This window comes from Syngnathus leptorhynchus, chromosome 22, assembly GCF_054491065.1.
Source record: "Syngnathus leptorhynchus isolate UIUO chromosome 22, UIUO_Slep, whole genome shotgun sequence".
Taxonomy (NCBI): Eukaryota; Metazoa; Chordata; class Actinopteri; order Syngnathiformes; family Syngnathidae; genus Syngnathus; species Syngnathus leptorhynchus.
In genome coordinates, this window is record NC_141216.1 from 6121671 (window position 1) to 6145467 (window position 23797).

The 23797-nt window shown below is 44.0% G+C and overlaps 4 protein-coding genes across 9 annotated transcripts; 1 reads left to right on the top strand and 3 right to left on the bottom strand.

Moving 5' to 3' along the window:
• Positions 1–111: 111 nt before the first annotated feature.
• nfe2l1b (nfe2 like bZIP transcription factor 1b) lies at positions 112–7401 on the bottom strand. Of its 6 annotated transcripts, none has more exons than XM_085904207.1 (7): positions 7067–7401; positions 5451–6208; positions 5094–5288; positions 4835–4924; positions 4522–4653; positions 3795–4436; positions 112–3682 (listed from the first exon to the last, which is right to left on the bottom strand). In XM_085904207.1, exons 2-7 carry the CDS (start codon positions 5997–5999, stop codon positions 3038–3040), a joined length of 2253 nt encoding a protein of 750 aa, XP_085760333.1. In that variant the 5' UTR covers positions 6000–6208; positions 7067–7401; the 3' UTR covers positions 112–3037. The 6 variants fall into 6 exon arrangements, with proteins under 6 accessions (XP_085760333.1, XP_085760334.1, XP_085760330.1 ...); XM_085904208.1 differs by having other exon boundaries at positions 4835–4885; positions 5094–5321; XM_085904204.1 differs by having other exon boundaries at positions 5094–5321.
• Positions 7156–22858, top strand: LOC147039736 (proline-rich protein 15-like protein B). Its single transcript, XM_085904222.1, has 14 exons — positions 7156–8649; positions 8715–8822; positions 8914–8995; positions 9071–9192; positions 9270–9398; positions 11211–11296; positions 11418–11542; positions 11716–12085; positions 13025–13817; positions 15353–15545; positions 15626–16955; positions 17054–17217; positions 18296–18496; positions 22751–22858. Exon 9 carries the CDS (start codon positions 13050–13052, stop codon positions 13374–13376), a length of 327 nt encoding a protein of 108 aa, XP_085760348.1. The 5' UTR covers positions 7156–8649; positions 8715–8822; positions 8914–8995; positions 9071–9192; positions 9270–9398; positions 11211–11296; positions 11418–11542; positions 11716–12085; positions 13025–13049; the 3' UTR covers positions 13377–13817; positions 15353–15545; positions 15626–16955; positions 17054–17217; positions 18296–18496; positions 22751–22858.
• Positions 7853–10960, bottom strand: cdk5rap3 (CDK5 regulatory subunit associated protein 3). The gene is made up of 14 exons (XM_085904210.1): positions 10818–10960; positions 10680–10725; positions 10306–10437; positions 10069–10169; positions 9943–9991; positions 9666–9844; positions 9462–9598; positions 9244–9388; positions 9073–9168; positions 8878–8956; positions 8724–8812; positions 8423–8628; positions 8118–8289; positions 7853–7981 (listed from the first exon to the last, which is right to left on the bottom strand). Exons 1-14 carry the CDS (start codon positions 10821–10823, stop codon positions 7916–7918), a joined length of 1503 nt encoding a protein of 500 aa, XP_085760336.1. The 5' UTR covers positions 10824–10960; the 3' UTR covers positions 7853–7915.
• On the bottom strand, positions 13560–19814 carry LOC147039738 (uncharacterized). Its single transcript, XM_085904203.1, has 13 exons — positions 19687–19814; positions 18585–19121; positions 18193–18488; positions 17932–18112; positions 17428–17567; positions 16684–17249; positions 16347–16620; positions 16072–16264; positions 15810–15994; positions 15597–15692; positions 15375–15533; positions 15209–15302; positions 13560–15135 (listed from the first exon to the last, which is right to left on the bottom strand). Exons 2-13 carry the CDS (start codon positions 19106–19108, stop codon positions 15072–15074), a joined length of 2772 nt encoding a protein of 923 aa, XP_085760329.1. The 5' UTR covers positions 19109–19121; positions 19687–19814; the 3' UTR covers positions 13560–15071.
• Positions 22859–23797: the final 939 nt, after the last annotated feature.

A 23797-nucleotide genomic window follows, 5' to 3' on the forward strand; every position in this document is an offset into this window, starting at 1 on the left:
AACCCCAAATTCAAAGTTCTGAATCTCAGGTAGGTCTACTAAAGCTTTTAAAACAAACTATTTACTGTAATTTGATACCATTGAAGCACTGACAATGCAACAGGTGGAAATAAAAACACTTTATGAATTCATAAAAACAATCTTGATTGCCAGCAAACATGGAACTACTTCTAAAATAAAAGGTGGTATGGGGGGGGGGGGGGTTGTTGACACACAAATATTTACAAGACAGACAAAAAAAAGTGCTTAAGTTTTAGCAGGATGCAAGAGTTGGCGACAGTGAGAAGATGCTTTCACAACCATTTTTAATCTTCTATGGAGCCCCAAACATGAAAAAAAAAAAAAAAAAAGTTAATTGGCCACAATATAAATAGAACATGCGCACAAAATGCTAATTTATGGCCACGTATTAGGAATAATAACATGAGCACAATTTGCATATTAATGGCTATGAAATACTACATCGCAACCACTAGTGAGGTGTAACATGCACAAAAAAATGGATTTGTTGTCACAGAGTAGCGATAATGGCCACGCAATACATACAACATCCCTGTTTGACAATTTGGTAAGCAATCACTAATTGTGCGCTCCATTTTCATAGCCAGACATCAGAGTTATTCATGATAATGATACTAAACCCGTCCGTGGCCACAAACCTAATATTTTATGCCGAAGTTATACTATGGCCAAAAACCACCCCACCCCAACTTCATCTCATGTCTTGGGGCTCCACTCTTCATTCACCCTCACGTGCTTCAATTTCATTTCAGTAAAACATCCGTACCAGACAAACGAGCTTCCCCGTCACAACACGACATTCCAGACTACAGTAGTTTAACCTCCACCACCGACACACACACACACACACAATGTTCACACTCACCCAAACTAAGAACAGTCCCTAAGATTTGAGGTTGCAAGAGGTTCATTTTAAAAACCTCCCGGCACTCCCCCTCGTCCTGATGATTATACTTGACAACTGAGGAAAAAAGGTGCAGATTTGTACCGTATTTTCCGGACTATAAGGCGCACCTAAAAACCCCAAATTTTCTCAAAAGCCGCACCGGACTATAAGGCGCACTGTCGGCTTTTGAGAAAATTTTTGGTTTTTAGGTGCGCCTTATAGTCCGGTGCGCCTTATATATGGACCAAATTTAAACTGGCCCAAAGCATTGTGTCATGAAATCAATCCTAAGTGGCCCGCTGAAGACTATGAATCAAAAAGACGATGGATCATTATTTTGTGATTATAATTTGTTGCGTCTGAAGTTGAAATAAAAAAGATAAAATGGAGAATGATTTGATTTGGATTAAAAATCTGACATGATGCATTAATGGTGCCCCTTATATAAGGACAAAGTTTTAAAATGGGCCATTCGTTGAAGGTGCGCCTTATAGTCCGTTGCGCTTTATAGTCCGGAAAATACGGTAATGTAAAGCTGATTTGTGTAGACTACAATAGTGGTTCTCGGACCACCCATGGTCAGGTATGGTGTAATTTGAGGGTTCACAAATTAGTAGTAGGCTGTCCGTGGCAACATGTGCTTTTGTAAACTAACTGTTGTTTGCAGCCATGTTTTAAGCTAGCAGTGCATGTCAGCTAGCGACAATCAGTAATCAAACTTAACTGCATTGGATTGAATCTATCAAACTCCTTTGAGGTGCAGACTCCAATAAGCCAATAACAAGGCGCATTTTAACAATTTGTTCAATTTTGATTCGACATACCACGATTAGATGACGCATATTTAAAGTTTTAAGCATAGTTAGCTTTGCTAGTTGTTATTGCACCAGATAAACAGCTTTAGTGGGTCACCAAAAATCATATGGCAGACCAAATGTGGCCTCTGGAATTTGAGTTTGACACCCTTGTATTAACAGTCCTAAATATCTATAAACGTTTATTATGATACTTACTGTATTTTTGATTGATGGTAAAGTTATGGATCCTTGAAAAAAAGTCTCCCTGAACCCAAAAAGCTTGAAAACCCCTGGATTACATACTATGTAGAGTTAATGTCAGCAGAGAGCATCAAGCCAAACATTTTGGAAATGGCGGTACATGTGGATGGAACTCTAGAATAACATGTGGATACACATTGCAAGGCAGCACTACTTCTTCAAACTCCTTGGCGGACTTCCTAACCCAAAGACAGATGGTGGAACAGAAGATTTTGTCCTCCACAAAGTCTTCTTTATCACCTTCTTTGCCATCTCAGAAGTCCGGAAAGATGAGTGGACGAGCGAGGAGAGCGAAATAAGGAGCATAAGCTTTTGACTTCTTGGCCGGAAGCTCGTTGAAACTCCTTCATTGGGAGATTGATGATCTTGTGATGAGGATCCAGAAGCTCTGGTGGAGGCAGTTTTTTTTTTTAGGTTCTGCTTCTTGGGGGAGCTGCGGATTGCTTGGTGAAAGTGGATCGCAGCCCTTCAGAACCTTCCTCGCTGACTGATTTATCCTGTGATCGGCCTCCACTAAGCATTCCTTTTTTCCCTCCCTCGAAAGTCCACAATAAGTGGTCAAGCAAAGAGCTAGGTCAAACAGGAGCAGCAGCTCAAGTTCTAGGCAAGAAGCTTGATGAACTATCTTAGTGGATCTTCATGATCTCGTTGTTGGATCTTGATAATCGTGTCATTCGCAGAGTCTTCATGTTCATGGCTTGGCTTTGTTCCCGGCTCATGCAGGACTCTGCCCTTGAGCTCCGGTGGTGGAGGTGGCAGTTTGAAGTTCTTGAGAAGTTCCGGGTACTTTATGAAAGTGAATCCCAGATCTTCCCAACCTCCCTGGCTGACTGTTTTTGTCCTCAGACCGGCCTTCATAAAGCAACCTCTTAAAAAAAAAAAAAGTCCTTGCAATCCAGTTTCCCGCCTTGGAAATCCGGAAAGATGAGCAGTCAAGGGAAAATACTGAGGAGCAGAATGAAAAAAAAAAAGGGGGGGGGGGGGCAAACAAACACGGAAAGTCAAGCGCGGGCGGGTTGGCGGGCCTTGCCTCCGTCGCGTGTGCATTAAGTCCCCTAGAAGATGGATGGCCTCACTTCTTCTTGTCTTTTGTCTTCTTGTCTGACCTGGACCGGGTTTGCTCGCTGCGCGGTACCACCAGAACGCTTCCATCTGCGGCATACTGAAGAGAGTACCGACTGGGTGGGTAGGGCCGGCCCTGCTCATCCCGGACTTGAGCAAAAACCTCCTGGCACAGACTCTGCATTTTCTGCTTCATTTGCCGGATACAACGTAGAAACTCCATCTTTTCCTTAAGTAGCCGGGCTTTGTCACGCCTTAGCTGGTGCACGCCTTCCTCCAGGTTGATGATGGTGTCCAACTTGCGTTTGCGACAATTCTGCGCTGCCATTTTGTTCTTGCCACGCCTGCGGATGTCTCTAACCAAAGCCAACTGCGCTTCGCTCAGCTGGTGTTTGGCCAGAAGCTCGTTGAACTCCTCCACAGGGAGGTTGACTATTTTTTCATTGGAGAAAGGGATCTTCATGGCACGAGCTCGCCGTTCGTCCCGGCTCGAGTGCTTGTCCAGGAGCTCAGATGTAGGAGGAGGAAGCTTGGAGTTCTTGGTGTTCTGCTTCTTGGGGAGCTCTGGATGTTCGGTGAAAGGGTTCCCAAGTGGTAGGTTGTAGGTGTGGTTGTGGTTGATTCCTCCTAACTGGGGGAGGCCGTGGAAGTTGTCCTGAAATGGACAGATAGGATTGAGAGACAGATGGTGAGATAAATGGAAAATTACAAGATGAAGTGATTCAAAAGTGAATCTGCTACTAAATGATTTGAAGTGTAAAGTCAACCTGGAAGCTCATGCGGCACAGCTTGCTGTATTCGGGCTGGTATCCGCCCACAGCTCCTTCCTCCGAGTCGGATGCGGCAGTGCTGTAGCCCACGGCGCCCTCCTCCGAGAAGGTGGCTGAGGTGGATGAAGACGAGGAGGAGGATGTTTCTGAGCTGCTGGGGGACGCCGGACTACGGCTGGAGTCCAGGGACAGGCCTGAATCCGAGTCTAGTTCGTCACGCAGCTGCGAGGCCTGAGCGTGGCTGAATCCCTCCTCCATGGCCAGGTCCAGGAGGCTGATCTCATCTAGCATGGATTCCTCCAAAAGCCCACCAAATGGGTCCGGCGGGATGGGCGTGGAGGTTACATTGGCACCAGTGGCATTGAGAAGGGGGGGCATAAAGAGTCCAGTCAGGTTGGTTGTCCCAAAAGTGGCATTAATGTGACTGGAATTGCTGGAGGATCCTCGCATCCCGCCGGCCGAGTCCAGATGAGGTGGGAAAACCGGAGGAAACTCCTGGCTGCAGCTGGCTAGCGAGGCTTGGTGGAGGCTCACGTCTCGATGGATGGGTGCCACGGGCGGGACCAGTCCAAAGTCGCTCGCCAATGTCCTACTGATGTCAATGCTGCATCCTGCGCTGCTGTTGTTCACGTCCATGGCCTTTGACACAAATTAGGATTATAGTTATTTTAAGTAAGCATCAACAATTTGTGGTTGTGTATAATAAGAGATGAGCTTTGCCTACTTGCAGCTCCATGACAGCCATGATATCCTGCCACTGCTGCTCCAGGTCCAGTTGAGGCGCCAGGCCCTGTGACGTGGACGGTGCTTCTGTACCGGGGGTCGCCACTTCGGGTGGTGCTGCTGGGGTGGGGAACTAAGAAAAAAAAAAAAATAGTCACGGTTATAAAAGTAAAGCCAGCCGCACAGAGGGAGGCCACTGACTAATAAGGGGTTGCGTTTATTGTTATTTCAATAATTAATTTGGCAATTGTCCAGTTTCATTTAGTTTGGCCGCTCGGTGTAGGTCTGAGCTTTATGCGGCCGGCCGCCTTTACCTCGGGATCTTCTCCGAAGGGGAAAGTGGCCTCCAGCAGCCTCAAACACTCCTGCAGAGACAGGGAGGTCTGTGAGCCGGCGGCAGGGAGCTGCACACCCACGTACACCAAAAAGTAGAATATGAGTGAAATCTTAAGGCCGCTGAGATTACGAAGAATTTAAGATGCCGGAATTGCGATAGGCTTGAGCACAGAAACTCGGCATCACTCCGGCTGGTACTATTTTCAAAATAATACGGCAAACAAAAACGAATTTAACCTGCTGCGGGATGCTCTCTCCCGTCTCAATGTCCACAGAGCGAAGCGTCTGGAGGTTAACGTCGTTCCTCCAGCTTTCTCGCTCTTGCTCCTCATTGTCCTTGCTCTCTTGTGCCGGGCGAGGCTTGTCCTCCTCGTTGTCCTTCTCCCGTCTGCTGTAGTTGAACACCTCCCTGCCCGCGCCCAGGTCGATGTCCTGTCGCCACAGGATGTCAATCAGGTCGATGTCCTGCAGTACAAGAGTTAGTATGTACTGTAAATGATTTGTGTATTTTCACTCTCACCTTAAGTCATCTGGGAGAGAACTCCATCTGATTTGAATAGTGATGTGAACAATTTTGATTAATTTCTCAACTACCTCTTTGCTGAGGTCCTCATTGTTGTCCTGCCGCTGGTCACCATCGGATGCCACTGCCCCGAGGCTGCCGTCGGCTACGTTGAGGTTGTAGGTGGTCTCGGGTGGCCCCCCTTCGCTTTCTCCAGTCCCCCTCATGGCCGGGGCAGCGTCGAGGTCGTTCACGTCCTCGAGGCCGCCCCCATTGTCCAGGGCTATGCTGGCACCGCCCGTCTGTTCGCTCTCTGCGTCGCGGTGCACCAGCCAGGTATCGAGCTCGGGGCTGGGCACGGAGAAGCGATCCAGCTGGCGCACCCGATTCAGCAAGCGGCGGGTGGCAAAAAACTGGTCTAGGTCCACGCTCTTGGGGTGAATGCCATAGCCGTCCAGCGTGTTGTGCAGGTTGTGGAACTGAGTGGGCGTGTAGGCTGAGCTCGGGCCCAGGATTATCTCCCTCAGGGGTGGCAGCTGGCTACTCAGATAGGTGTCCACGTCCACCCGCACCCCGATCAGACTCAGAAGGATGGTGAACTGAATCAGGCCCTCTGTGAAGTACTTTTTCAGGTAAAGCATTTCTTTGCAAAAGGAACAAAAAGGTGAAAGTAAAAATAAAAATGAAATTTGGCCCTTGAACTACAAAGTACAAGAGGACTTTGGATCTTAAAAATGAGCTAGGGAGAGTCCAGAGGGAAACGTTTTCATCTCTGGGGAGGGGAGGGGGGGCACAAACGTTTCCACTTGTGTGAGAGTCCACGCTTTGTCTTCATATGATTTTCATCTTCCTGGCAAGAGAAACAACCGTCAATGCTCCACGGAGCTCTGAGGAAGCAGCAGACATTGCAGACATCTCTTGAAAGCTCGGCTATATTTGCACATTTAAGGACAGGCCAGCAGGACTCAGTCACTCGCCACACCGCAGTCAACTCCCAACAAGGTCGCTGTCATTCTTTCCTTTCAAAATGAATCGAGGAGCGGTTTGAGCATTAGCCTACCCCTCCCTTGAAGGGACAACTTGCGGTGCGGCTGAAGGTGAACGCTGGCCGAGCAGCAGACAAGGTCCCTCCCTCTCTTCTTCCTCCTGATGGCTACCATTTAGCCTCTTGATATATTTTTTAACCTTCCGAATGTGCAACTCGGTATCACGATGCAAGCAAAACTCGCCATTGAGACATGCACGTGTTACGATCACTGATTATTATTATTATTTTTTTTGCCTTTAAAACAAAGTGAGAGGCGTTGTCACCGTATTCGAGATGACAGCGTCAACAATCTCCTTAGCAACAAGTGGTGATTGACGTGAGGGAACAGCCATTCGCCGCAGCCCAAACGCGGAAGCGACACGCCAGTGCAGCCGTGAGCACCCAATTAGAAATGAAGTATGGGCGGGACTAGATAAAGACTCAACTTTCATTGGCACTCGCGGCTGTCACTCTGCAGTTAGCCTAGTCGGGCTACTTTTTGCTGTCAAAATACCAAATACCTCTGAAACTACTTGACTGAACAAGTTATTTGACTGCATAAATATAAATGCTACCCACTTGCAAATGTTAGTTCTTGATGCACGCGTAATCTAACGTCACGATGTCTTTTATCCCTGATGTACCGGCTTATGCATTTAAAAACATTGATTAAATACTCACGTCAAGAAGCGTTTTTTTTTTTTTTTTTGTCTTAAATCTCCATGCCACTAAGTCCACGAAACGCCGCAATTACAATCCAGCCTGATCGTGTTGTCCTCGTCCCATTAAGCGCATCCCACCCAGCCTTCCCTCTTTGGATGGCCCAGCATGACTTGCAGAATTGCTAGCTCCGGCTAGCGTTAGCTTAGCTGCGGTGCTTGACACCAAAACACGTTTTCGCAAGGCGCATGCGTAGAACATTCTAGTCGCCAGCTTTCATCATCCGAGTGAAATTCCCCTCCACGGATTTATAAATATCATCAGGCCATACGCGTCACGGGGCAGAACTCTTCCCCCTTAAGAAAAACAGCTGCTACTCAGGTTCATATGAGTCATATTTTGCAGTGTTTCTGTTATTGTTTCACTCAGTGATGTCATTCAGTGCAACATATTACTGCTCTTGTTGCTTTATGTCATCATCACCTTCAAATACTGTATTTTCTTACTTTTTCAATAATAACTCATTAGTTTCATTGTATTTTGTTACAATTCTGGTTACACCTTCTGAATTCAATTTATTTTAGACATATGCTCTACTGCAGTTAGTCCCAACCATCGATATCCAATTTCTGTCAATTCGGTCCAAGAGTTATTTACTACAAATTGAGCATTTTGGTAATCCATCTATACTAGCGGCCTGCAGAACAACGCTCTTTCACTAGGTAGAAGAAGGTTCATTGAATTAACCTAAACATCAACATCAGTGAAAAAGTTTTGGATACACGTTGGACCTCAGGAGTTCTAAACAGAACACACTGGACAAGACTTTTCAACTAAAACAAAACTTTTATTTTGTCCTGGTTAAACTCTCTATATGATGACGCCCATCAGGTTGACTGGTCGGTTGTTGTATCGTTTGGAAATGTCGCTTTCAATCTGTGAGGAATTCATTAAATAGTGAAACACAGTGAGAAGCACTTATGGGAAATCTAGAACATTTTTAGCAATAATCAAATTTAAAATCTTAACAGCGCCTAGACGCTCCTCAGAATTTGCGCAGTGATGTGATTACCATTTTTTTGAGCTCCTGTGTGCGTTCTATCAGCAGGTCGACTCGAGGCTCCAGCCTAGACTGTTCCTCCAAGGCTTCCAGCCTCTTCTCCACCATGCCGATGGCCTTCCTCTCCAGAATGTCGGCCTGATTTATTTTCTGCCTTAGCACCTCTGTAACGCGCTCCACATACCTGCAAAAAAGCATTTATTGTTTAGCTTTGGAGCTAACATTCATCTGCCGCCCCCCCTGTGGCACCGCAAACCAAACTGTATATGAAATGTTCCTTTTCTGAGCCCAGTTTGTGCAGCGCAGTGACAGCGTACCGCGGCGAGGCCAGGATCATGAAGAGGTGCTGCATCCTGAGCGAAGTGAGCCGGCCCAGCATGTCCTGAACCTCCGACAGCATGCTGCGAATTCGCTCTCTGCTCTGGATTTGGATGATGTTCGGCGCCGACTGGAACTGACTTATGGCTACAACGTCGCTTTCTTGGCTCATCTCGGAGAGGCGCTGGCTGAGGAATGTTTCCAGCTGCGTTGGAACAGGAACAGGGTGCTGTGACTGTCAACCTCTTTTTTTTTTTTTTTTTTATTGTTCACGACTCACTATTTCCGCAGATACGTTACCTCCATGAGTTCATCAATGAACTGCCCGCGCGACTGAGCGTTCTCCAGCACGCTTAAAGCATCGGTTCCCTTCGCCACGCCCTCGGGACCTACAACGATGTACGTCTTTAAGAACCAAAAATCTTCAAGCAAGTCTTGTTAGAAGCTAACTCACAGTCTGCACCCGCTTGTACAATTTCAATCTCAACAGGAGCGACGTCGCCGTCCCCCCAGTCAATCGCATCTCCAACACCCTGTCGGCAGACAACATCAAGAGATCTCGTGCATACGCAGTTGTTCAATTTTGCCGCATTTGATTTTAATTATTGAAAAAAAAAATCATTCTTAATATTTTTTTTGTGCATCAGACCTCAGAGCTGGGCTCCACACTGATGCCCCAGTCGATCCCGTCCTCAACTGTGATTTCCGAGCTAGGCTCCTGAATACTGAAGTCTCCCCAATCGATCTAGAGGACGGTAACATGTTCAAGGTAAAAAAAAAAGTGAATCGTATTTGTTGCCGGTAGTATTTTGTTACTTACCGTGTTCTCTGCCGGCGCTTCAACAGGTGTCCCCTCCACATGCGGCCTCTCCACGACTGTGGGAACCTTCCCGGTTCTCCACTCGTAGAAGGTGGCGTTCCCTCTCTTCCGCGCAAAGGTCAACAGAGGAAGAACCGGCTCCGACCTGCCCACAGGTACTCCTCGGCTCAGGAGCAGGAACGAAAGGGGCTTTTTTTGTTGTTGATATACTCACTCACCACTCGCATACAAAGTTAGTGAAAGCGGTGTACAGTTGGATTTTCTCTTCGAGCTTGCTGGCGTCTGCCCCGACTTTGTCAAGAACATCTGGTAGATCTTTGACCAGAGCCTGCAACTCACGAGGAACGTTGTCTCCCTGAAAGTAACCACAAAGGGTTAGAAAGACACTAAACACAATTATGTCTACTCTTAAATGAAGTCACCTTGATACCGTACTGCTTGCAGGCAGCGTAATAATGCTCCCGCATGTTAGCGGCCGACCTCTGGCACTCCACCTCCCGCCGGCTCATGTCCTGCTGGAGCTGTTTGGCTTTGGCCAGTTGCTTTCTTAGAGCCGGACCCTCGTAGCTTACATTGCGAGTCAGCAGGCTGGCCACCTCGGCTGTAAAACAAAAACAACACAAAAAAAACCCCACTTGGCTAACTTCCTGCTCCTTTCCCACCATTTTTTTTATTTTTATTTATTGATTCTGTGCTCACCTAAATAGATGTTATCAGCCTGGTACAAGTGCAGAATCTCTTGCCAGTCCTGCAAGCACACAACCAAAACATCAGGAAACCTTTTGAAGTTATTTCGTAACAGTAGCGGCTTTTGGATCTTCTCACTTTCATTCTCTGCGACGAATATTTGCCAAAGATGTTCTTGGATGATTGTTCTGTCCCCTTCAGGATCTCCACTATTCTCAAGCAGTGAAAATAGTGAATGTCTGTGGAAATTGAACAATTGGGCTGTTATAAAATCTTGTATTTTACATAGTCATTGAAATCACAAATCTTTCTACATTTGAGTCTTTCTCAGTCAAATTATGTCACACATATGGCAAACCATGCTTCGTGACTTACAGGAGCCTGAGAGGAGCTGTTTGATCTCCTCATTCTCTGGCATGTCTTGCATTGCGGCGTTGATTTTTTCTCTGATCCCTTTGACAGCATTCTGCCACTTGAGATTGCAGTGACGCCTATCTATCAGCCAATCTGCACACATGCATGATTGCATATACACACACGCACATCAACATTATTTGTGTATTGGCAAATGCGCAAATCTCATGTCGTTGATATGAACCCGTCATTGTTTACATTGCCATAATGAAGTTCGGATACACTGCTGTACGTATGACAGTGAATGCATCACCGACTACTTTAAAGCATTGCATTTTAACAACATTAACTCCGTGTATGGCTTGACAAGAACAAAATATTGTTTTCAGCCTTACCTAGAAGTTTGCTGGTCTGAATATCAATTGGTACGTTCTGTATGTTCTGTTAAAGTGAGAAAATAGTTTAGACAGCTCGTATTGAGCTTTAAAACGCTTCGCTAACTCCAATCGAGCTCGTTATTTTATTCCTCCTACCTCCATTATGACTTGATCTTCTGTTAAAGTCTGTTTTATAGCTTTATTCCATGATTATCTGAAAGCTTTCTCTGCAGAAGTAGTCATCATCCGGTTTTGACACATCATGAGAGTGACGACCAATTGGAAAAGGCAATGTTACGGTACCGACACATCCCGCCAATCAGACGCCAGTTGGCTGAAAACGGTCTCTGATTGGTGATTGGCCGAGAATTTATTTTTTGTGTGGTCTGCCAGTAGAGGGAGACAAATCATCAAGGATTTGTTATTTTATTCACAGCAAATGTATTGAACAACGAATTGGCCCGTTTTAATACTGCGTTTATATAATTTTGTGTCTTAGTATTTTACCAAACAAGAGTAATTTTCTTTGCACTTTTATTCACAACCGAGATGCCATCTTTTTCAATTTCATTGGTTGGATCCCGTTCAGCATCATCAAGGCTGAAGAAAGAAGTTAACTGGGATTTGAAAAAAAAGTTGAGTGCAATAGTGGTCTGAGTCCAAACATTTGACAAATTAATAAATAACATTCATTGATACTAACTGGCAAAAAATTTTTGATACTAACTGGCAATTTTTTTTTATTTTTTTTTGCAGGGAGTATATAGCCTCATTGTCATTGGCGCAACCATGTTGCCATTACCAGTTGGCCCAATGTTGCACGGATGAATCAGGAAAAGCGACTTTCTAAATCTTGATTTAGAGAAGTATTAAGCTGAAAGGTATCTCTTCTTTTTGCTCACTCAAGTTTTCAGTAGTTCAATTCATACAATGCATGAATGATTTGAATGAAATTTGCAAAGTGTGCAAAGCCCACACACGTTATGCAAAACATGACTGACTCTCCATTCCCATTCACTTTTGTGTTTGTGTGTCCCTATGTGTGCAATCCCAGTTGTGAAACAGGAGGAAGACAAGTCAAACACTTTATTCTGAGTCCAAATTCCACATTCGGGCTCGTCTGGCGTTTGAAACCTGATAAAGGGAAATTTATGTGCGGTTTTCGGAAAGCCTTCAGGAATCTCGACGTGGACCGAAGGAAGGTCTCACTGAGTCACCGTCACCCATGCCTGCACTCAACTGGGAGGGACCAAGGCGTGTGTGTGTGTCAGGTGGCTGCAAGCTAACAAGGTGAGACTGCAGTAGAAGACAAGCGGAGAAGAGAGATGCTGCCCACCTGACAGGAAGACCATAAAAGAAGGAGGAAAGAAAATTGAAGCATGGCAGCACTTATTCACATCTGACCATCTTCTTCAGCCAGCAAGGTAGGACATGACTGGCCTCAAATGTCTCTCTCTATTGTATCTCTGTATGAGTGTTATTGTAACCATGGTAACCAACTTGGATAACTTAAATCAAAAGTCGCAATCGCAAAGCGTGGTATATCAGCGCAGCCATGCGACTTGTGTCGTCGTCAGCCGGTTATCGATTTGAGGAAAAAAGACAAAAAAGATATGCAGGTTTTTTTTTTTGGTCCAGCTACTGTGATGTGTTGAGGCATGACAGAATACACACGGTAACTTATTAAAAGTTAACCATAGTTGGGCCTCCTGTAAGTCAACAGTCAAAAGTCCGACACACCAGATGGAAATATGCACATTGTTCAAAGTTATTCTCCGGAACACAAAAGTTGTATTTGCTTTTGGGGCTCATTATTCCTCTCAATTGCTCTGCGGTTGGAATCACTAACAAACAAAAACAATTGGAACAAAAAAAAAATCTTAAGACGATAAACACAATATTTATAGCTTTAATGTTAAACCAAAACAAACGTGACTTATTTGAGCTTGGCCCACAGCCCTCTTAGCAGCATCAAGAAAAATAAAACATTTACGACTTTAGGAGTCAACACAGCAGATCAAACAATGTGGGACCTTTGTGCCGACAGGTGTGCACGTCGCTGATAAGACATGTTTGCTATTTGCATAGCTGCTCATATGAAACTGAATGTTCATCGTCAAATATGCCGCACAATTCTACGACAACAACTTCCTAAGTGTAGTAGAATGGGAACGATAGAGAAGAGCTGCGTAGTGTTGTTACTTCATCCGGAAAGTGTTTGAGTGACATCACATCAGCTCATATGAACACAAGATACTCATTCATTCAATTATTGATTCCATCATCAGTCGAGAGCTAAGTGTCAGGTGACCCAACACACACGTGAACCCAACATCTTTGACGACATGCCGTGCGTCCCTCAGGTTTCTCGTCCGTCCCGCCGCCATCATGTCTGACCCCAGCTGGTGGAAGCTCACCTTCTCCCGCAAGAAGAAGTCCGAGTCTAAGGTCCTGTACGAGATCCCGGCGGAGTGCGGCAGCAACACCAAAGACCTCCAGGGAAGCGGCGGGCCCGCTCCGGAGGCCACCGAGTTCAGCGCCCGGCTGGAGAAAATCGTGGATAAGTCGGCCACTAAGGGGCGCCACGTCAAGGTTTCCCACTCAGGACGCTTCAAGGAGAAGAAAAAAATCCGGGCCACGCTGGCCGAGAACCCCGACTTGTTTGACGAGCAGAATTTGGCTGAGCAGAACCACAAGAAGAAAAGTGACAAGTAGCTGAAAGACTCTGGACCAACTTGTGCCGGGCCAACAAAACCAAAATGAATTTATTTTAATATGCTAATGGGGGGGGTGTTTTATTCTTATTACTCGTGCTACACAATCAATACACAAGTGGAAGAACCAAAGTAGAGAAACATCTACAATTGTTGTACATATCAAACAAGATGGTGTCTGTAGATTTTCTTTTTATTACATTCAACAAAGACACGTTGATGTAAACGCTTCTTCTGTCTTTGTGCTTATTTACTACATTTTCTTACATAAGTCTTTGTATGCATGTTAGGTCTCTCAAGGATTTCCATCACCCCTCCCCCCCCCTCCCCTCCATCTTTCAGGACCGCCATTGTATTTTTCCTGCGCTTGACCTGCCTACCGGGAAAACAAGATGTCTCCATGCAAGCTTCACCCGTTGCTGTCTTCATTGCCACAGTGACGGTAAGCAGACACTTCCCAGGTGGAACTTTACACTGCATGTAGTCATCAAAGCAAAATATAAATGATTGCAATACAATTGAGGGATTGTTTTTTTTTCAATTTAATTCAAACCATAACAACGACAGTAGCCGGTTTTGTCATTGTTGTATGCAAGAGCGAGTATGGTCCAACACTTGTTCAGTACAAAAAATAACATTGCGCTACAATTTAATACTGCTGTAAAGGCTCGATGTAATGAAATATCCCCTATAAAAATTCCAATGATCTTATTCAGGGTATACAACTATAATGCAATTTCCCAAATTCACTTTTCAACATTAAACAGCTACAGACACAAAAAAGATTTTACGGTAAATACATTAAAAATGATTTTCTAGGATCAATTCTGATCAACATATTTAGAAATAAATGCCAACATTTCCTTTTTAAGGAAGAAACAAGTTGAATTACTATCAAAAAAAAAGATTTAAACTATGTTGCACTTTGTGTTGACATCTGTGTAATTGCTTTAAATCAGAGGATTGCATACAATCTAAAAATATATCTTTCTATTAAACTGCAGCTTTTCCTCTACCAAATGAGGATTTGAGCTTTTTTTAAAAAAAAAAAAAAACAAGGCAAAACGACAATTTCTGAAGCACGATCAGCATAAACATAACAGACCCACACTCTCCATATTTATTGTAAGTAAACAACTTTCATAAATGACTCTGCACGTCAAGGCTTGCGTCCCTTTTTTATCATAAGAAAATGTAAACAAATCGATTTAAGTGAGCATCAAAAGTGGTAATTCCTTCACATTTAACAAATCTTTGCAAGAGCTAATAAATGTAATGCCCTAATTTTGCCACAAGACGGCGCCGCTGCTGTTTCTAAAACGCCATGTTAGCGGGAACTTTCATCACCCACTTAACAGCCAAAAATACGTACATCGCAAATTGTGTACAGTAAATATGTTTATCTGATTTTCAGTCATTAAGTGGCCCTCTGAAGGAAAACCACTCGTTTAAACCACCAATAAGAGCAACTATAAACATTTACTACAAGCAAATTTACAAAGCAACAATCATTCTTAAGTATTTTTCTTCCACAAAATGACTATTTCTGTCAAGTATTAACCCCTCCCCCCTTTTAGTAACCAGCACTGTTCACATTGACCTTTATAAAAAAATATTTTCTAAAACAGCTCATTTTCATCAGTGGTCCCATTCGAAACATAAGGACAACTTAAATGATCCCGTGATATTTCCTGGACTATAGATCTGAGAGACCCTCTGCATGCTCACTCAGCTCCATGGTGGCGTAGTCCAGAGGACGCCTGAAAGCAGAAACAGACTTTAAAAAAAAATCCAAATTGGGGTGAACAAAAGAAAGAAAGTAAGAATACGAACGTTCTTTTGTAGAAATACGTAAAAAGAGCCGCTCCGAGCGCGAGTAGCGCGAGTACCGCGACTACCAGACCAATCTGTAGACCCAGGCTGGATCCTAGTAAAAATTCAAATATAAAAAATAAAACTATCTTTATTCTTCTGAAGCGTCCAGAAAGATTTTACTGACCTGTGCTGATGTGGCGGTCCGTGACGGGAGCGGCGCAAACATCAGCATGCGAGAGGTTCACAGTGGAGGTCTGGATGATGAGCGCCCTCTGGTGGTCCGAGAAGGCTCGAATGCTTCCCCATACTCGCAACCAGCCAGACACACAGGAGAAATTGGCCCCTTGAACAGAAAGTAAGCAATTCAAGTCAAAGTTACACGATGATCCATGACAGTTGATTTTACCTTGGAGTGATAAAGCGGATATTCCGCAGAGACACCTCTGCTCCAGATAATGGGCCACTTGGACCATCTTCCTTCCTAGAATGAGACCACTGCAGTCTGAAACTCAGCACAAATATCACATATTGGATTAATATTTATCGCCATCACTTCAAGGGGACTGTCCAGCGGTCCTTTGTTCCACGTTATCATACTTTGTCATATTGTTTCATTCACCTCCTGAGTTCTCCGTCCAGCCGCTGGAAGGCGGTCCGAGGCAAATGTCGATGTGACTGGAGAAGTCCAAGCTGGGGCAGATGTTAACGCTTTGAGGTGTCGACGAAGACGTCGTCCAAGAAGAAGGGCTCCTCACGTCGCAGCACGCACAACGGCTGACAGAGACGGCAGCGTTTTTCACAGACCTGAACACAAAGAGCCAAAAATTAATCACATCTTCAAACAAAAACGATGTAATCATCAGAAAATGTAAACCACTCACCTAAGGGCTGGAATAACCTGGCTCCCTCTGGTGGACGTCGATGAGAGCAGCATCTGGACGTCACTGAACATCAGCTCGTCCCGCCGACTGGAGTTGGTCAGGGCGGTGGCAGCTCTGCAAACGCTGAAAAGGTCGTAACACAAGATAACCGCTCCCCGTGCCGGCACATCCACGCCTTCTGGGAAAGTCTGATCTATGCAGAGGAGAAAACATATGAGGACGGAGAATGAAGGTATGGAACAATACTGGAGAAAAAAAAAAAACATCATGCTCACCGGCGTCAGTGACATTCCCGATGGCGTAATACCCGTCACGGGCGATAGCTCCGATCAAAGGAAGCGCCACGATCCTGCCGCTGTGTTCCTGGTCCAACACCACCAGTACCAGACCACGCAGATTGACCAACGGTGGCCCGTACAACTCCACAAAGGACCTCTGCTGGCTGTGATTGGTCCAGTGGCGACTGGCCACCTCGTTAATGACCACGCCCTCTGGAGCTGGGGGAGGCCGAGGACAAGTGTTCTCCCTCAACGGAGTAGGCGGAGCCACCTGTGTGAGTTGAAAGAATGGAGTCAGAATTCACTTGACGGGCATTTTAGTCCAATTACTCACTGAAAATGCAGACAAGTCATGAGGGTAAAGGCCTCCGCAGCGGCTGAGCGCCTCATCACCAGGAAGAACCTCCGGGTCTTCCAGTAAGGGAAGCTGTCCTGGCGTCAGCGCCTTACTAAGCTCCTGCGCCTCCTGATCCGATCCCATCTTGCGATACACCACGGCATCCAGAAGCCCTTTGGTGGGGATCCCCCTTTGCTGTGACGACGGCGGGCCCAACGGGCTGCGGTACAGCGCCACGGCGTCCGGTCCGTTCTGGATGGTATTGGGAGGTAGGCGGAGAGAAGGCGCCGGCACCAGCCTATCACTGCCCAGCAGGAAGTATCCCTTGGCGGTGGTAAAGTGCCCACTCAGGCTGATCTCTCGGTAGGGTTTGTTGTTGTGGGCACTGAAAAGCAGAATCCAGATGCCCTGCAGGGACACACGGCGTCCAGAGGGATGCCACAGTTCCACGTACTCGCCGTCCTCAGCCGCGCCGGGGGTGTCCGTGTTCAGCTCGTTGATCAAGAAGTCACCGGTCCCCCAAGATGGCAGGTGAGAGGACGTATCCGAACCTCCTCCCGGAACTACTTAAACAGGCGCTTGTATTAAACACAACATTTTATGCTTCATCGTCCATTGACATTGTGGTGCGCCATCTGATTTGTAACCACCAGAGGGCAGTATAACACTTGCAGAAAATGACATTTGTGCCAAAGCTATCTAGATTGTAAATTATTTACATATTGTTGAGCCAACACTCACCCAAAGTGTGAGGGCAGATTTTTGGCCAGGGGCACTGGTTGGGTTGCCCCGGGGTTTGCGGAGCTTCCCAAAAGACGCCGGGATCTCTGGTCCACATAGCCATGCCACAACGGCTGAGGTAGAAGCCTCCCTCCTTTAAACTGATCCCAAAAATGCAACTATTTTAGTCGGCTTTTCATCATTTTATCCGCTCCACGATATGCTCATTTAGCTGAAATTGAAAAGAGAAGCTGTTTTGTCGAGTGTGCCATAAAATGATGATCGCGTAGTGATGCAGCATGACTAAGTACGTATTCGGGACAAAAAAAAAAAAAAACAGGAAGGCGAGCTTCCGCCTAGATGAACACTGATCACAAGATGACCGTCAAAATCCCCTTTTGATACAAAAATCGTGTCGCAATTGTAAAAAGTACATTTTTGGATAACTTCATTTATGTAACATTGTGTCAAAATGTGCCTTTATAATGTCAATGCTCGGAATGTCGTGTCCTAATTACTACTTGCCTGTTGCTGAGCTGATATGGCTGCCTGCCGGGGATGAGGGTCTCCGTAAGGTTGGCGCTGGGCTTGTCTCCGGGTCCGGCGAACACAAACGAGTCCAGAGGCTCGATCAGGCTCAGCGGGGCGCCCACGGGAAACTCCGAAGTCGTACCGCTGTATATGGCGACTCCCCCGGACTCGTCTCCTAAAAGAAACGTCACAATTTTGCAATTATAGAAAAAGGTCTCAATTTTAATGTCGAATATTTCCTTGGGAAAATGTTACCTTTCATAAACCTCTTGTCTACAATCATGGAGACGAGTCCATTCCTGGAGATGCTCGTATTCACGTTCAAACTGACGCTGACTCTGTCCGTTTTCCCGTTCAGCACCACCAACACAAACGGCCCGGCCTCGGACGCCGACATCAGCTCCACGAAGCCGTCCGCCAGACCTCCGCCCAGTTTCAGCTCGGTGATGACGGGCCTGCTCAACGGCACGGTGGACGGCGTGCAGTTGTTCCTCTGGCCCGGGGAGGGAGCGGACACCCTGAAGCCCCAGCGATCTTCAGACAACAAACATCTGGATAGGTAGATGAATTCCACTTTGTCAATCAATATAACTCAATTTGATTTATTTTGCCTTTTATCATTTGAAAATATTCCAAATCTTGAGTACCTCTCGATGGATTCGTCCCCCTCAAGGGCGGTTTCATCTTCGACAAATGCCAGCTCCCCTGGCGTGAGAATATCTGCCAGGACCTCAGCTCCGCCTGTCTTGCGTGTCGTATAAACAATGGCGTCCACCAAACCCATGGAGGTGACGTTCATCTTCTCGACGTAACGCGCCGCCGACGTATGATAGAGCACGACGGCGTCATCCGGACCGTTTTGGACGGTGTTGGGAGGCAGAGGGATGGCGGGTTTGGGCAGCATATCCACCGAGCCAACCAGGAAAAAGCCCCTATCGTCCGTGCTATGCCCCTTTAGATCTAAAACTTTATAAGCCACGTTTCCGTTCCCGTTGTAAAAGACCAGAGTGTATCCGTCCAGGGAAGACCGTTGTCCGCTGGTGTGGTACAACTCCACGAACTCGCTGGTGTCTAGTTTGGGGTTGTCGGCGTTGATCTCGCTGATGATGAGGCAGGGCTCGCCCCGAACCGATGCGGCGAGGAGCAGACACAGCAAAGTGAGCACCATCATCGTGGAGCACCTTCTGCAAAAACAAATGGAAGCAAATTGTCTTTTTTTTTTGCAAAAAGATAAGCCATGCTTTAAAAATGGAATGTGTCTGCATTGACATGTGCTGTGCTAAACACATGGCATTCCATGCATTCATAAAACTGAGATGGAATCAAAACATTAGTTGTTTTTTTTTTTTTAAAAAGTAGCAAATGTTGAGGTCCAACGTCCACTCGAGTCACTCATCATAACAGCATGAAAGAGTCCTCTGTGTGTGTGTGTGTGTGTGTGTGTGTGTGTGTGTGTGTGTGTGTGTGTGTGTGTGTGTGTGTGCGTGGAATGGTGACACCGGGCATTGCACGTCTTTCGCGTGAGTCATGCATGTTATGTTGCAAAACGGAAAGTTCGCATGCATGAACAACATCTCGAGTAAAGTCGATTGACCGAGTTGGAAATCAGAAACGCGCCTCCAGACGACGCACGGAGTTGCGTATCGTGCATAGGAATGACCAATCATTATGCGACTCTTATTCCGGTCACGGTTCGGCTGCCGTGCATACATCTTTGCATCCTAAACCTTAAAAATTGAGCTGGTTTACCTAGCGTGGGCTCCCGTGTCGCTCCGAAGAAGCTTCTTCACCTCCGAAACGTGGAGGAAAAGAACGGCGTTTCTTCTTCTTTTGAAAAAGTTTGCTTTCTGCCCCTTCCGCCGCTCCCTTTATTCACAAAGCAGCACTTTCTCCCCCCGGAGTGGGTGGGCGGTCAGACTGTCTAAGGGGGGGGGGGGGGGGGGGTGGCTATGATGATGATGAGTATGGTGATGATGATGCATTCTTCATAAAAAGTTTGGTTGTATTTATATATATATATATATATATTTTAAGCCAATAACTTTAATTTGTGACAAACTGACAAATACTTGTGAGGTTAGAATCCGCTGTGAGACACCCAGCAAAGGTGGAGCTGAGAAAATTCTGTTTTATTTATTTATTTATTTATGTATTTATTTATTGATTCATTTATCTATCTATCTATCTATCCATCCATCCGTCTATCTATCTATCTATCTATCTATCTATCTATCTATCTATCTATCTATCTATCTATCTATCTATCTATCTATCTATCTATCTATCTATCTATCTATCTATCTATCTATCTATCTATCTATCTATCTATCTATCTATCTATCTATCTATCTATCTATCTATCTATCTATCTATCTATCTATCTATCTATCTATCTATCTATCTATCTATCTATCTATCTATCCATCCATCCATCCATCCATCCATCCATCCATCCATCCATCCATCCATCCATCCATCCATCCATCCATCCATCCATCCATCCATCCATCCATCCATCCATCCATCTATCTATCTATCTATCTATCTATCTATCTATCTATCTATCTATCTATCTATCTATCTATCTATCTATCTATCTATCCATCCATCCATCCATCCATCCATCCATCCATCCATCCATCCATCCATCCATCCATCCATCCATCCATCCATCCATCCATCCATCCATCCATCCATCCATCCATCCATCCATCTATCTATCTATCTATCTATCTATCTATCTATCTATCTATCTATCTATCTATCTATCTATCTATCTATCTATCTATCTAGCCATCCATCCATCCATCCATCCATCCATCCATCCATCCATCCATCCATCCATCCATCCATCCATCCATCCATCCATCCATCCATCTATCTATCTATCTATCTATCTATCTATCTATCTATCTATCTATCTATCTATCTATCTATCTATCTATCTATCTATCTATCTATCTATCTATCTATCTATCTATCTATCTGTCTATTCGTTTATTCGTTTATTTGTTTGCTTTTGTTTTACATTAAAATGATGAGTTTACACGATTAAAAACACACTGCAGTAAAAGTCAATATGTAAAAAAAATATTGGCCACATTAGGAGGTATGTGGATGTTTTGAATTGCTCTACCGCCATCTAGCGGTTCAAATCTAAAGTACATGCTTAAACCATCATAAATAAAATAAAATTAAACTAAATGACGAATTATATATATTACTCTATATTATATTATTTTATATTATATATTTTATATACATTAACGTCCACCATTAATATTATACATAATACATAATCAAACACCAATAATATATTATTACACATTATATTTGTATATATATATATATTAAATAATAATAATATATAAATGTATATATATATATATATATATATATATATATATATATATATATATATATATATATATATATATATATATATATATATATAATATATATATATATATAGTATATTCATATATAATATAAGATATTATATTATGTTATATAACATAACATAATATAGAACAACATAATATAAAATTATATCGAATAATATAATTGTAAAATAATATAATATAGAGTAATATAATTGATTCGTAATTTGTGTTTAAACATGCACTCTAGATTTAAACCGCTAGATGGCGACAGAGCAATTCAAAACGTCCACCCACCTCCTAAAGTGTCCAATTTTTTTTTCCGTATTGACTTTTACAGCAGTGTGTTTGCAATCGTATTTTTGGGGTCAAAGTTTGAATCACATGCTTAAAACATAATAAATCTAATGAAGAAAATTAAATAAAAAATAAAATAAAATACCTTTTTAACAATTTTAATAAAATATAAAAACCATAACATAATATATTCAAAATTCTTCCAAATGTTTCATACTTGTATGTGTATTTTTGCCCCCCAAGCATGGTTCTCCAGGAATATATATAAATTAACATTTTAATTTGAAGATTATTTAATTCAGGTTCATTTACCTACCATAATCATTCAGTATATTTATAATTGGTTTCATACTCGAGGCGGGGGCGAAGCTTGAACTGCAGTTGACAGCTAATTCATTACAAGTAGCACATAACTGGATTATGGCGCTTCCATTCATTATATCAACTCCAATTTGTCACATCCTGTGGACTCTTAATAATGATTAAAACCACAATTAGGATAACCTGAAGAGTTTCACCAATTTAAGCTTGCCTGTTTTTAATAAGGGACAAACAGTGTTCATAAAATCAGCATAGAAGCACGTTGAAAAGTCCGAGCTCAGCAAAATGTTGTTTGAGACTTGACAGTACAGCGCAGTGAGTCATGTCCTGAGTTGTGTTGACTCGAAGCACAATAATGTAATGGCCTTCATGTCTTTCTTTTGGAACATTCCCCTTCAAAATAGCCTTTCATTGAATAGTTGTCTCTCCATCCAAATCCTTTTTGGCCTTCATTCAATCCTCCTCTCTCAATTGTGACCTGGAAAAGACATCAAGCGTTTCTCATCATCACTGGCCTTTTGAATGATCCCTTTTATGTAGAGTATAAATACACAATGCTTAATCCTATCCCCCAAAAACATTTCATGTTGTTGCTTCTAAAAGCTTCCCTGGAGATCCTGCAGCTAATTTTTCACCTCATTAGCCTGGACAGACATTAAAAGTGGGCCACTGTGATGATAAAGACAGAATTAAACAAAGACGGGAAGGTTTGCTAAGAAAGGCTCGGTCTGATTTCTCTCCCTACCATCGTTCCGTCTCACAGCTACAGAGGAGGCTTTTATTTATTTTTTTCATTCTTTTTCTTTCCTCATCAGCATTCTGCTCACTGCGTCCACTCACGTGTGAGGAAAAAAAGTCAAGCGAGGAGAGCCCCCCCTTTGTGTCACGCTGAAGCACCGTCCCCCCCGCCACCCACCACCAAGGTCAGGCATGTCAATAAAAAGCTGATACACATTGAGAAACTGAATATATATAGTTAATGTGATGCATTTGACAATTTGGGGAAATCATCTCAAAAGGGGTTAACCAGTGAGAGAAGATAAGTCCGCAAAATTGTACCCCCCCCCCTCCTCCTCGCCGGAGTTGCAAAGATTGCGGTCTTGTTTGATTCTCAGTTGCTATGGCAACCAGCTCGGTGGCACCACACCTGACCTACATATGTAGACACACTTAACCATCTGTTAGCATCTTCATATGGAGGCTCTGAGGGAATGTGAGTGAAAGGACGTTGGATTAAAAACAAATAAGAAGAGACGGCGGCTCATTTTGTTGACTTGTATCATCGTCAAGTAAACAGTGGCTTATCCAAAACAATTACTGCTGTCTTCTCCACTCATTGATTGTGCCCATAGCAGGTCACTTTCCCGTATGGCATTCTGGGTAATAAATCTCATTCCTGTCGAGAGGCTCAAGGGAAAATTCTGGCCCATTTTTTTTTTTTTTTTTTTTTACACCCAGACATATTTATCTGGAGAAAATTGGTGGAAAGTGGGCCAAAAAGTAGCATTGAGTCCCAATTCTCGATTCTTCTACTGTGCTTTGTAGCAAAATAAAATAATCCTAAATCCATCTACGGTTCTGGGTTTAGAATTGGTGGATTTCTTTGATCCAGTTTCTTCTACTATTTTGGTCACACTTATTTGGAATGTAATTCCTTTAGTGACTACTAGGTGGCGCCACACTTTTGTTTGACACTAAATTTGGAGAAAGAAGAATGAAAACAGAAAGTATTTCTGATCACATGATTTTTTTTTACAGGATCACAGTATGTCAATCCTCTTCAGTCCTACTTTTTAAACATAAAGAAATCACCACCGGTAAATTCACTTGATATTATTCTTTGGGTAATGATATTGTTTATA